The sequence below is a fragment of the Triturus cristatus genome, chromosome 3_2 (assembly GCF_964204655.1).
Source record: "Triturus cristatus chromosome 3_2, aTriCri1.1, whole genome shotgun sequence".
Taxonomy (NCBI): Eukaryota; Metazoa; Chordata; class Amphibia; order Caudata; family Salamandridae; genus Triturus; species Triturus cristatus.
The window spans coordinates 742,028,363-742,043,173 of NC_140584.1; the positions used below are offsets into that span (position 1 = coordinate 742,028,363).

A 14,811-nucleotide genomic window follows, 5' to 3' on the forward strand; every position below is an offset into this window, starting at 1 on the left:
TGGCTATTAAGGCCTCTGCAACTTCTTCATGTTCTCCTGTCGCACCACAGCTGCATCTTAAAGGTCCGTCAGTGGCACAGTCTTCAGCTAGGAGAAAACAATGAGTATGCATGTGAATGGGGCACCGTTTATATTCTTAAAGCTGCCAGATACTATGATGCTCTACAGTAATACAGTGTGCTACTAAGTATTTTGTGCACCAATATTTGGATAATTCAGATTCCCTAACTGGAGCTTGGGTATTTCAATTTGCCAGGAATCAAGGTCTATCAAAAGGTACATCAATAAAAGTTAATATCTTCTTCTTTGCTTCCTAGTTAGGGGTGGTGTGTCTGCGCCCACATAAAAATGAGAAATATGTCTTCCGTTTTGTTTGCGTCAATGTCTTTTTATTAGTATCCTATGTTAATGATAGAAGTTTTAGAAGGTGAAGAAACAAACACACATTGCCCTCACTACATTTTATTGCAAAATTTGCAAATAACCTTTTTTGCTATTCAGAATATTTTGTCCTGCAAAAATACAGACTTAACAATACGGACCATAAGCCCATACAGCTCACCCTGCCTCGTTTTCATGTTTCTGAAGTTTGAAGTGCACATTTGAAATAGTAAGAATAATGGCTAACAGGTTACTTGTTAGTGCTTTCTGTCATGGGGAGGTACAATGTTTCTCTTTTCAATCCTTAATGTGTAAAATAGATCATTTTGGTTTCATTTTCACTTAATATTGTTAAAAAACAATACCAAACTTAAGGTGTATTAAATTCCAATAGAATTTATTGTTTTTCCCAGCAGATGCTGCTACCTTTTCCCGAATTCATTATCTATCGTCCCATAAATACACAATACAGCTTGTATAAAAAAAATCATATTTGGCATGTTACCATACTTGCATTGTGTCATAAAACACTTCTTGAAGAACTGATTCCAGAATATTGTACAATGGCATCAGGCACTATATCTCCCCCACACTATGTTTAATGTGTTGCATACCCCGTAAATGATCACCATTCTTGTTAAAACATTTTATATTCTACCTTCATGATTAAAGTAAACATTAAAGCAACAAAAACACAATTGTAAAATAGTGTTGTTTGAAATTATACAAAACACTTCCCTGTTGTCAACCATGCTAAGTAGGAAGGAGGTGATGTGCTCTGAATAAAAAGTGACAACATACTAATAACCCGTTCCTTTGCTATGCACTGGCTATTTAAACTATTTTACTCTTTTATTCTGACAGAAGAGCAGCCAATTTGTTAACTTATTAAAGCTTCAGATCTTCACTCCCCAATGACTTGAAGCAACTGTCCAGATAGTCTTGTGTTACTTCTTCTATCACTGCAGGCTTCCATTTTGGGTTCTGGTCTTTGTCAATGAGCACTGTCAAAAGAAAGAGCAAATCTGTTTATGAGGCAACCTTTAGGATACATTAAAGTATCAAACCAGACACACACACGAAACTCACATACAAGACAACTTCAGGAGGAAGTTTGAGTGAGCCACTAACAGACCTGCACCTACACTACGCTACTGGATGGGAGCTGTACCTGATGGTATCCAAAGAAACGCTCAGAAGTCACTGTTTATTCTGCAGTGTGGAGCCTGGACAAGACCACCTACAGAATTCTGCTGTTACGCTACGGGAAAATGGAGACCATGTTCAACCAGCTCCTCCGTCAGCCTTATGAGCTTGAATTCACCCCAGTTCCTCTCAGCTCTCTCCTTTCCACTCAATGTCAATGCATTTATTTTAATGAAAGTATTTTATTGGTACAGTTGAAGTCCTTAGTGCATAGATCAATTATTAAAACACACTTAAACTGAATTCATTCTAACTAGTTAGGCAATATTTTATACATTGTACCCGCACTTGCTTCCTTGCACAGAATGCTAGATTTACAGTTTTTGGCAACTTTTTTTCTAGATTGCAATATTCTCAAAACAACAAGTTCTAGGCCATTGTTACGGTCTACTGCACCCCATCTTTGTAATTTGATATTGTTTCTTTTCCCCTTTCTAGCAATGCACAACACACAACAAATATGGCTTTTGTAAAGTAAATATGTTGTATAATTGAGTTCTTTCCCATAATGCCACCTGTCTTCACCATATAGTTCCATAGAGAATCTTAGGAAATGAGGGTACAACACCAGAAAATGTTTGAATCACCACGACACTGAGAACAAATGGCATACAGTGTAATTCTTTTCCATCCATCTTCTGAGAATCAAGTTAAGGATACAATTTTGCCTAGAAACAAGGACACTTTTTCCACTGCATAATTCAAATGTAGATTATTATACTAGCAATCAACAAACTGACCAGAACAACGATGGTCATGAAACCACCAATGTATAAGTGGAATGACGGAGCACTACAGCAATACACAAAAATGCAAAGGCAAATGAGAAAATGAATGTTCATTATCATTGGAATTTCACGCAGAGAATTTGAAAATTCATGGAAATACTACACATTCTAATAAGTAGCAGCGAACTGTGCATACCCCTTAAAAGTGTTTGGGGGAGTACAGGAACATGTGAAAATCAGAGGGCAAATTAGTCTCTGAGGAATACAAAGAAGATAAGTATACAAAATTTAAGAACTTCATCAATGAGTGAAATAGCACATCTTGAAAGGTCATCTGTGCTAACTCTCGATTCAAGACACATAGGTTCTAATGATAAGACTTTACTTACTAAAACCGACAACTGAAATATAGTCATGAGATGTGGCCTTTCCAAGAACAAAAAGGGTATGATGGATCTGGAAATGCAATCAATGTTGTCTTAATGTAAATTATAGTATTAAAACAAAGGAAGAAGGTGAATTTAGGGTGATTAAGAGTCTCTCTGAAAATTGCCAGTGAAAAATAATGAGAATAGCAACAAAATATAATTTGAGACTTTTTATAAAACTAGTTAACTGGTCCAACCATCATATTTTTGGTAACAATCGAAGGTGATTAAATGATGAAAATTAAACAATATTCTTTTTTTAAAGTCATTATAATATTAAATGATGCCTTTGAACACTTAAGATTTCTTTTCATCTGAAGGTAACTCAAAATCTATGCCTTTGCTTTAGAATTTGTAAAACAAATAGAAAACAAATATTTCTCAGAACAGAACCAGTCAGCATATTGACAGAAAACTGTATTTTGTCACGCGGGGTAAACTGGTGGAAACGTTCACCAAATGTTGCCCTGATATCTGCTGATCTGACCCAAATTAGCCAATCCAAATAATTTAGGAAGCAAAACGTGGTAGTATTGTGTTTTCAGGATGATGTCAGTAGTTAAAGTGGGCGATGTACTCTTCGTTAAACTGAAACCGAGAAGCACAAAAAAGTTCCTTATTTTGTGACATGATGAAAGAAGCTGACTTCACGGTTGATTGCCTTGAACAATATTGGAGATTTTAGCTTTTTCATGTATCTTTACTTAAACAACATTAGACAGATGGATGGGCGAACCCAAAGGGCCGCCGTGCACAGCAGGTTTAATTTATTATCTCAGAAGCCCTCCTGAGTGTTATGCAAATAAGGGAGAACGAGCGTCGGCAAAGAGTAATAACGAATATATTATCGTACATTAACACTTGTTTCCCTTTTGTTTCACTTCTGCTAGCACACTCTGGTTTTCCACAATATTAAGATATTGGCAAGAACAACTTTTTAGGAACTAATGATCGAATTAACAATCTTCTTCGGATCATTTGGCAAATGGCCTGGTCCTTCTGCAGGCCTTGTAATTTTCGAGCAGTGATTAATGCGCTGTTAATGACACATTATAATTACAGAAAATTATGTTTTCAGCCAGCAATGGTTTAATGTTTTCCTCTTCCTGATGAACTATGCTACACCATTATTACACTATTAATTATCATACTAAAAAATCAAAACCGTTTCTAATCTGCAGAGCATATTAGTATTTTCTGACCAACTTTACTAATCACAAGACACAGAATGAAACAGTAAAAACACAGAAGAATGATATAACCTAGAAGAGCAGCTCACAGTTGTGGCAATTCAATTTCATACACCTTTAAACCTTCCAAACGTATATTGCCTAGTGCAGGCCTACAATGGCAGCCATAATTCGTTTTAGCTACAGTGATGGAACTCTTCGTAGAGGAATGCTTTCAATAAACTAAAATAATCAATTTGAGTGATGAAGTAGTCATTCCAGAAGCAGACTCCAGACCAAATACCACAAACTTGAAGTTAATACCTACTTTGGAAGAGAAAAATTTGAACATTTCCAAATTCATACCTTGTGTAACCAATGATAGGTAAAATCATCCATCGAGACTCGAATCACATTTACTGAAACTAAAAATAGGATATTATTGCCTGTAGGTGAGGCAGTGAATGACGGTCATACACGAGAAGAATGGTGGTCATTTCCAAGTATCGAGTGCTCAACAGTTGTTTGTAGGCTTAGTTTGTAAAAACTAATAAATAAATAAATGCCAGAGCCCAAAGTTTTCTTAGCAGCTTGAGTGGATGTTGCTTGCTTCCCATCTATGAGGAGGCAACATAGAGAGGACTCCCTGAGAACTGGCGCCTCAAGGCTTCCCTCACCCTCGTTGCAGGTGCTGTTGGGAGTGCTACAGTGTATGAAGAAGACCACTGCTGGCACGAATAAAAAAAGGTAAGATTAGGAAGGCTTTTGGGAAATTGGACACAAGGGTAGATGGCCTGGAGGGCGAACTTAAATTGCAGCAGATGGGGTTCATGGGCCTTCTGAGTCAAGTGAGAGGAGCTAAGGAGGTGGGATGTTGCCATATGAAAGAAAACAGAATGCTGGCAAATGAAGTTAAACGCATTAAGAACCAAATGAACGTCCCAATTGAGGCTCAATGCATTCCTATCCAGAGCTGAGTGTGCAGACCTCTATAACTGGTAGGGGAGTGGGCTAGAAGAGCAGTGTGGCATGATGGAGGGAAGTTCCCATTGGATATAATAGCATATCTCTTTCTCAGGTCAAGGGCGGGATCTGTTCAGAGTTCACATGTTGATGACACTACTAATACAAATGGAAAATGAACTGGTCCAGAATTTCATCTTGCATATTATCAGGGCAAGAAGGAAATTTCTGTTCTGCAATTTGAAGATATTTACTTTCTCAGACGTTAGCAGTGTCACTGAGAAAAGAAAAAAAGAATAGGAGCGAACAAGGAGACCTTTTTGCGGATGTGGATGCTCAGACAGGAAATTTTTTTGTCATCTGCTAGGCTTCACCAGCTGAATTGGTACATCCTGGCATTTTAAGATCCCGCCCGGTGGTATACAATCCGAGAGATGCCTTGATGATTTAGCGAGGTCCAGAGGCGAAGGGTACTGATGAGGCCGAAAGGGACACTTCTTTTGGACACCTTGAACCACAGCTAGTACCTATGAGCCTGCAGGACAGGGATATGAAAATTGGCGTCCTGCAGGTCTAACACCACTATCCAATCTCTTGGATCCAGGAAGGACAGAACCTTGGCCAGTGTAAGCATCTTAAATGTGTCCTTCCGCAGGAAGACATTGAGGGGTTGAAGATCTAAAATAGGGCACAGGTCTCTGCCCATTTTTGGCACTAGGAAATAAGAGGAATAACATGCAGTTCTGGTCCCAAAGGGAGTGACCCTCTGTATGGTTCCCAACTGCAAAAGGGCCATACGTTCCTGCAGCAAAATGGACAAATGGTATGTATGCCAAAAGCCTCTGTGATGTGGATGTAAAAGGCGGTGGGGATGAAAAGGAATGGTAGGATATACCCTGTTTAATCATCTGCAGGAGACACCTGTTGGATGCTATGGCTTGCCACCAATTGAGAAGATGAATGATCCTGTATCCCAAAGGGGTGGTCATGTGTCGCTGAGGATAAGCTAAAGTGGCTTGGAGGCTGCTGCCAGAGAGGCTGGAGACTGGGAAGTTCACAGCCTTTGCTTGCATGGATAATGCCTGCTGGATCCAGACCCCAGAAAGGACTGGGGTGCTTGTTGTTGAAGTGGTGTGCCTTGATGCTGTCTGAAGCCGAACCCCCTGGCGATGGTTAGAAAGGGGCGCAATTGTTGGGGATAGCATATTGCAAGTGTGTAAAGACCAAGGGAATGTGCAGTAGCTCTATTCTCTTTCAATGCTTGATGGCGTAGTCTGTTTACTTGCCAAAGAGGTGAGAACTGTCGAAAGGCATATCCCTGAGAGATGCCTGAAAGTCACCCAAGAAGCCTATGGATCTCATCCATGTATGGCGCTGGAGCGCCACATTAGTACAGGATGCTCACCTAAGAAGTTTGTAGTGCCCAAGCCTAACCGGTGGCCACACTTTGCCAGATACTGGCAATCTTGAATGGTCTGCGCCAAATTAGCGTTAAATTCTTCCAGGAATGCAGGTAACTTCTGCGATTGAGTCACATAATACACGGGAGTACCTGCCTAGCAAACAACTGGAATTGATTGACTTCAGTGAGAAACTAGCAGAAGAAAACATCACCTTCTCAAATGGCTCAATTATTTTCGACTCCCTGTCTGGTGAGGTAGTAGAACAAGAAATGGCATCAACTCAGATTGTGCTACAAGGCTCTTATTAGTAGGGTGATGCGTTAGGAAGGCATGAGCTACCTGTCTGTTTAAAGATGGGCAAGAGCAGGGTTTAATCCAAAGGCTTCCTTGGAAGGTAGTAAGGGTTCTGATGAGGGTTGTCCAGGTTGCTACACCTCTATGACATTGTTTTAACCTCAATGGAAGGCACTTGTAGATATAAGACTTCAGCTGCACATCTAATTTCCATGGTAAATGAAGCAGAATCTTTCATAAAAGAGCTAGGTGGTGGGAACAGCACTGTGTCAGGGAAAGTGGCCAGTCCACTGGCTTGTTGTATGTACATATAAAAATGGTTATCATTTTGTGGGGTGAATTCAGCTCCATTATCACGATCATCACCATGTTATGTAATGTTATATTGATTTCTATAGCGCGCTAATCACCTAAGTGGGTACCCAGGCTCTAGGGCAGGTGTATAGGCCATCACCAAAAGCTGGTTGACTCTGGTCACAGTCTGATCCGTCTAGTTAGAGCACTGGAGGGTGGCTCCTAGGCAAAGACTTATTCCTCTAATGAATACTTCAAATCACAGATTTCTCACCCTGGAATAGATACCAAACAATACCTTCCCAAGGTAAAAGTTCTGTGGAGTGGGCTCAGACCAAACTGTATTGCAGAACCAAGCGGGTGAGGTATCCTTCCCATTGGACTTGGCAGTCAAAACAGTATTGCTCATTAAAGAATGCACTAATGTCCATGTTGTAGCCTTGCAGATATCAAGGAAGTCATCAAATTCTTTATTCGAAATTTAACAAAATATCATAAAAGTACAGAAATACATTTTAAAAAAAAAACATCATTCAATTCTTTTCAAATACAATGGCAACACAGAATTCATTTATCATCAATTCATTCAAAGTTGACCCCTAGTATTCCTAAGTCTTATTGCAACTTTAATGAAATTTATAGTGCAAGCCAGTGTTAGTGGGTTCTCAGACCTTTGTAAGTATAAAAGAGCAACCTTAGCATGTCTAAACTTCTTTTGTTTAAAAATCCTTAGTAAAAATCTGCGTCTGGGTACCGAGTAAAAAGGGCATAATAAAACAAAGTGAAGGGTATCCTGCGGAGACCTATTGTCGCAGCCGCAGGTACCCTTCTGTTCAACTGTAACAGTAAAACCAAGTGGATCAGCCAACAGGTGGCGTAAAAGGATTGAGCCTAAGTCGGGTGATTAAAAACCTATCCTGTGCGTTGTACATGAGGGCGAGATACAGTTCCATGCCTTCTACTGTCTTTACCATACTGTAGGCACGAACTGTGGGCTTGCTTTCTTCAAGAGCCGCTCTACGTGCAGTCTCTTTTGCATAAAAGATTCTTTTAATTCTAAATTTATCCTCGGGGATTATTGTTGTTGGATTATAAAAAAGGTCCCTACAACCCAATCCCTCCAGAGCAGTCCTTACATAATTCAGCCACGGAATGCACATTCCCTTATCTCTGTCCAAGCAGTCTCTAATTATTTGTCTGCTCCAACCTGTCTCTGTATTGGTCCAGATTCTTAGCCAGGCCGTAAGGGGTCTGATCTTAATCAGATCTTCCATGTATACCCTTCCCAGTTCGGCATGGCTAATATGGGCCGATGTACTTTGAGAAGTTTGGAGGATCTTTCTCAGAAATTTATTCTCCTCGATCTGTATTTGCTGGGTACCTACAAAACCCCAGACTTCTGCCCCATACATTACTTTGGGGCAACAGATTGAGCCATATAAGTGCATGACCTGTTCTGGAGACCACCTGCCCAAACTACGCCCATAACTCATTATGGCCCCTGTGGATGCCACTAGTTTTGAGCTCCGTTATTCAGTTAAAAGTTTAAAATTTAAAAGCCCATCAAAAAGTATACCCAGATAAGAAAAGGTCTTAACCTTTTCCATTTTATGTGTGCTTATGTTATATGAGAACGTTTTGCAAGGTTTAGACCCAGCCAGCAATACATAGGACTTAGTTAGGTTGGCAGATAGATCTAGACTGGCCATAAAACTAACAAACCCATCTAACAGACTCTGAAGACCTTTAGGTGTACGAGCTAAAAGTACCGCATCGTCAGCGTACAACAACACGGGAACCGGTCGGGAACCTACTCTAGGGGTGTCAACATTCAGTTTACACAAAGCCTGTACTAGCTCATTTATATACAGTGAGAACAGGAACGGGGCCAGAATGCATCCCTGTCTCACCCCACTTGTTCAAGGGAAGGGTGCCGTAGTATCGCCCTCCAAGTTAAAACGCACTTTAGCAGAGGTGTTCCAGTGGAGTGCTCTTAAAATGTCCACTAGGCCCTGATCTACCCCTAGTCTAGTCATCAGATCCCAGAGCTTTTCCCTATTAACATGGTCAAAAGCGGCTGAGAGATCCATGAACCCCAAATATACAGCCTGATCACTTGCAAGGGTGTATTTGGCCACTAATAAATAAAGGTTCAGGCATTGATCTGTAGTTGATTTTCCGCTCCTGAACACATATTGCAAGTCTGTAATTATTTGGTGTTCTGCGGCCCAATCTGATAGGCGATTTAAAACTACACGCCCCAAAACTTTAGCTGTCACATCAATTAGAGATATGGGTCGGTAACACTGCGGGTCATCCTTTTTCCCTTTTTTAAAAATTGGGACTATTATGGCCTCGGACCAGGATCGTGGCATGCCCGTTGCGATCGCTGTATTTATTACCCTTGTGAGGATTGGGGCCCAAAGATCAACCCTACTTAAATAGAGATCAGGAGGGATTCCGTCCGGGCCTGGGGCTTTATTTTGTGTCAGCCCTTTGATGCCCGCTACCATTTCCTCCAGTGTGAATTCAGTTTTGGACACCCATGGGCAAAGTCTCCCGTCACCCCTAGAGTTCTCAGTAGAATGATTATACAATAGTTCAAAATGTTTAGACCATTGTTCTGGGAGGATGGATGGGCCAATTACTGGGGCAGCAGTATCCTGAAAACAAGGTTTGTTAATTATTTTCCAGAATGCACTTGAATCTCTTCTATCTGCTGCGTCACGTAGGTCTTCCCATGCCTGGGATTGTAATGACAATTTCCTTTGTTTAGTTGCTTTTTTATATGCGATCCTGCACTGTGCAATACGCCTCTTGTCTCTTGGGACTATTTTTAGACATTCTTTTGAGTCTTTATGGGCCCGGGAACAATTTTTGTCAAACCATCTTGGGGAAGATTTCACTTCCGATTTCAAGGATGATTTTAGCAGACCGTCTATAAGATGTGCCACAGACTCAAACGCTTTAACCACAACAGGTCCTTTCAGTGAGGGATCTAAACACACCCCGATCATCTCTTTGCCTTTCTCCATTAGGGATCTGTAAAAGGCATCCCCATCCACTTTTGCCCATCTAAGGCGTCTCCCTTGGTCGGTTACCCTCACTGTACTAGTTGCCTTGACCCTTTTCTTTGCGTTACGGGAAGACCAGTTCTTAATCTTCAATACTAGTGGGTTATGGTCACTGAATATGCTCCATTCAATGCTTGCCTCATTTATCCAATCCCGGAATAGATGAGAGACAGCTATATAATCTATGATGGAGCAGTACCCTCTTCCCTTAAATGTTGGTGTGACCTCACAGCCCTCTTTAAGACCCACCAGGTCTAATGTGTGCCATAACGCGTGATTTTCCAGGACCCTCTCTAACTCCAACCCTTCCGGAGTGTGTTCAAAATGCGGCCATTTTGCCAATGTGCAACCGGACCAAACACCCTCCAACGGTCTTAAATTAGGGCACAAGTGACAGTTTAGGTCTCCTGCCAAGACCACACACGGTGCCATAACTGTCTTCCTTTGATTCAACTCTCGAGTCAGGCTAGTGTCCAGGTCATGTATTATACGCCCCTTCCCACACCCTGCTGTGGCATTGTATACATTAATCAGAATGACATTTAGCCTGCTTGCGTGAAACCCAATTGCTTGTATGTTAGCTGAGTTCCAATTTAAATCAGTCCACACTCCTTCTAGCTGCAGATCCACATAAATGATTAGCCCTCCCATTGCTCTTCCCGGGGCCAATTTATTTGCAGGAACAGAAAAACATTTATACCCTACTAATTGTCCACCACCCAAGTTTCCTGCAGACAAATTATATGAAATCTGGTAATATATTGCCTCCACTCCTGATTATGGAATTTGGAGGACAACCCAGCTATATTCCATGAGACCATTTCAATCCCCTCTTGCAATTGTCTCCCTTTTGGGCCAGAATTATTGGAGGTAGTGTGGTCAGATGCTCCAGTGCTTACATCTATGTTGGTCGCTAATGAGGTCTGGGCAGCTTGTGAGTGCTGTGTTTGTAAGGCCACATGATGTACTTCCTCAATAATCTCGACCTCCTGCGGGCATACTAAACTGCCCAACCTGTTTTCTGCTGTGCATTTGATTACAGTGGTTTTATCTGGGAGCCTCCCCCTAGATGGATAATGCGTGCAGATTTTACTCGTCTTGGGGTGACAGGGGCCCATAAAAGTGGGGATAATTTGGGCAATATTCAGTTCTACTGGGGTTTGCTCAATATAATCCTTCACCCCTCGCAGTCAGTCCAGCTCCTCCAGGGACATAAAAGGGATCAAATCTGTTCCTCAAGACTAATCTGCCTCTCCCCGGGGGGGCGTATGACTTTGTTCCATGGTAATCCTTGCTACCCCACGAGCGCTCATCTGTATCTTGAGGGGCCCAATTTCGAAACATAAAATAACCCCAAAGGTAAAGAACTAATGTTGCTACTTTGAACCGCTGGGCCCCAACTTAGTATATAATCAACTGTTCTATAGTCCCTAAAGTTTACCACCACACAATCACCTACTACATGCTTTTGCCTGTTCCCCAGCCACCTTACCCTTCTTACATGCAAAATTTCTCCCTGTGCGTCCCTCGGCAATGGCCTGTTCTTATTCAGCCAATGCATGACTTTGTTCTTAAGTTCGTCGTGTGATTCTGTATAACAGAGTTTTAACTCTGGGACCCCCGTAAGTATAATGACATATGGGGCCACCTCTGGGGGCAAATGTATACAAGGCCCGTTATTAGCGGGTTTAATAGAAGGTATTTCTGTGAGTTGGGGCAAGCCCGATGAATTATGCGGTGGCACCAAATTTGCAGGGACTATATTCAAGGAAGGGCCTGTGTATGTTCTATCTATATGTGAATGGGTCAGGATTGGCGATAGTGATGGTCTTGTGTTAGCATTAGAAGGCCCTGCAGCGGCATTATCTAATGGGGTGGTGGGCGTATTTTTGTTAGGCTGCTCTTCTTCCCTAATTGTAGTTATTTGTACAGTTAATGGGTTTGTACTCATTGGCTCTGTGACCGCATTATTGGTCAATGGTGGTAAAAGAGTGTTGCCTGTCCCTCCGCCCCTTAACTTCACTAGGGATACGATTTTATCCAACCTACTCAGAATTTGTTTTGTCTGAGCATTAATAAGTTGCCCGAAATGTGACTGTAGGTCACTAATAATATGGGACACCCACCCAGGGGGGGCCTGTTTATCCAAAGCTTGGTCGCTACTGTCTGCTACAGTTACAACATCTGGGTGGTTAGGGACCAAACAATTTCTAGCCTTTCTAAGTCCAGGTTGCCTCTTACTGTTCCCCTTTTTCTTAGGCGCTCGCGTCTTAACCCCTTTACCATTTTCATATATGCCCCTAGTGGGAGTTATCTGTACAGGGGTAGTAATTGTCAGCGGGCCTCCAGAGCCAATCCGTGGGTGGTCAAAGGCATATTAGTGTCAGGTGACGAGAATTGGCTCAGATGGGGCGTTAGTGAGAGCCGTCTTTCCGTGCGCTCAATTTCGTTGGACACTTCGCCAATAGCAACATTCTGTCAATAGCGGCCTGCTGCGCTGGTACTTGGGGGGGGGAGTTCATTTTACATTGTTCGTTTGTCTCAGGTTAGGATGGCCCTTGGTGCTCAGTTTAGCAGATCGGGTTTGGACTTTAGCAGCCATTCTGCTTGTACACTGTCACTGCGTAGCTTAACACTGGGTAAACCCTTACAGCGAACTTCCAGGGGACCCAATTGTCAAATGTTAGCAGCAAAGTGATAGGGTGCCACAATCGTCTCGTTATATAGACAACACAACAGTACCTTGGTGTTCTCTCTGCGACTTCAACTAGATGTTAAGGGGCTGGCCCAGCCCTGCCTCGTCCTGCCTCGGACGGCCACAGACGGCCCGCCCTTTGCCCGGGCTTAGCCCGGCGTTTTCCCGCGCGCGTCCCGTGTTGCGAGAGGCGCGAGGCGCTGAAGTACGGTGCCCGGTGTCAGTGGGCGGAACCTCCAATTCTCGCTCTGCCACTCAGGCTCCTGGGGCGTGTTGTCTAGATTCCCGTTACCCAGGTTTCTGCGCTCCATCAGCAGTAATGAAGCATCTGTCATGACTGTCAGCTCCGGGTGAAGGAAAAGTGGTTAGCCACCACTGCAGAACTGGAGCTATCTCTGATAAGACCTGGATGGTGTCAGAAAAGCAGCCTCAATGCTGGGCCCACTGGAATTTCATGTTCCAATGAAAAGCCCATGTGTGCCACTTGGCGTGGTTAACAAGGAGGGTGCATGAGTATAAGTGTCCAGGAAGCCTCGGAGCCATCCTCACTTGGCTCCCGGATCTAGCCTGAAACTTCAGGATCACTGCCTGTATGTCCGCTACTTGTTGTTGCAGATAAAAAGCCCCGAACTCTAGTGAGTACACCATTGCCCCAAGGAAGGGAAGTCTCTTTGAGGGAATCAAGTGGGACTTTGACTTGCTTATGGTGAAAACAACAATGATAAAAGTTTAGTCTTTAACTGGAGGTGGTCTACAACTGACTGCGGCAAATCTGCTGTCAGTCACCAGGTGTCGAGATATGGGAATAAAGGAACTTGGACCTCCGAAGATGGGCAGCGACCACAGACATCACTTTCATGAACACCTCATAGGCTGCTGTGTTTATATAAAGGAATAAAGCTTGATTTTGGATATCTACGGCTACGTTCATGAAATTGGGACTTTTATTGTGATATTTTTCTTAGAACTTTACCAGAGAATGCGGTATATTTATGGTGATAGTGTCTAATGCATGAAGGATAAAAGTAAAATTCATCAGGTGTCTTTGGTTTGGAATGGTATCTGGACTGCTTTGATAAGTCCGGAAGTTTGATACTTAAGGTGGATAAGTATCTGGGACCGAGGAAGCACCCAAAATCAAGTGGAAGTATATTGATATACGGTTAAAAAAAAAAAACAACCTAGGAAACATGATGTTGTGCAGATCTTTTTTAAGCATATCCACCTTAGCTTGTCCTTTAAGTGAACACCTGAGAGTTGCTGGTGAGGATGAAGGTGAGCACAGTAAAATAAAAATGCTCCTGGCCCACTCTGATAAACAGATAGCACCTGTGGGATTGTCGGACTGGTATATGAAAATACGTGTCCTGCAAGTCCAACAACACATTACAGTCTTATGGGTCCAGAGCAGATAGGATACTAGTCAATGTGAGCATTTTGAATTTGCCTTTCCGCAAGAAAGCGTTGCGGTCCAAGGTCGTCTTGAGGCCTCCATCCCCTTATGGGATTAGGAAATAACAAGCATAACAACCCCTGTCCTACTCGGAATTAACTACTTTCTATATAGAACTCTTGGAGAGTAATGGGTTTTCCTAATGTAGCATGATGGACAGATTCACTCTTAAATCTGTTCTAGTGTGAGAGGAATATTGGGCAGGGAGGAGAGAAATCCTAGGATGCTGCATGTTTGAACAATTTGCAATACCCATATGTCAGACATGATGGATAGCCATCCCGGGGAAAAGGTGCTGCATTCTTCCACCCACTGGTTGGGCATGTGTTGCTGGGGTTAATCTGAAGCAGTTTATTGGCCGTTAGGGCAAGGAAAGAGGTGTTGGAAGACTGTTGACCCTGCTGGACCACACATTGATCGCTGGATCCACTTTATGGCCCAAAAAGACTCCTGCATCACTGGCTTCATCACTCGCTGAGCAGGCAGCCTCTTCCTATAGGTCAGCTTTCTGGAATAACCCTTAAATTTCAGGAACTGGTGCGGGAATTCTTCGGCAGTGTCAACAGCCCTAAAGGACACGCTGTTACTCTGCCATCATTACAGCGTTCCAAAGCGGAGTACATCTTCTAATTTGCTCTCCACAGAGGTGATAAAAGGGCATGTCCATTATTGAGAAAATCTGGTGGACCTCCTCAGGGCATATCTATGAAGAACAAAACTGAT

At 42.6% G+C, this 14,811-nt stretch overlaps 1 protein-coding gene across 1 annotated transcript in view; it reads right to left on the reverse strand.

The window, feature by feature from the left end:
* Positions 1 to 761: 761 nt before the first annotated feature.
* The window catches only part of HIBCH (3-hydroxyisobutyryl-CoA hydrolase), a 951,762-nt gene continuing 937,712 nt past the window's right edge, over positions 762 to 14,811 (reverse strand). The window contains exon 14 of the mRNA XM_085648807.1: positions 762 to 1,385. Within this exon, the coding sequence (XP_085504933.1) occupies positions 1,270 to 1,385 (116 nt within the window). The 3' untranslated portion in view covers positions 762 to 1,269. The remainder of the gene's footprint in view (positions 1,386 to 14,811) is intronic.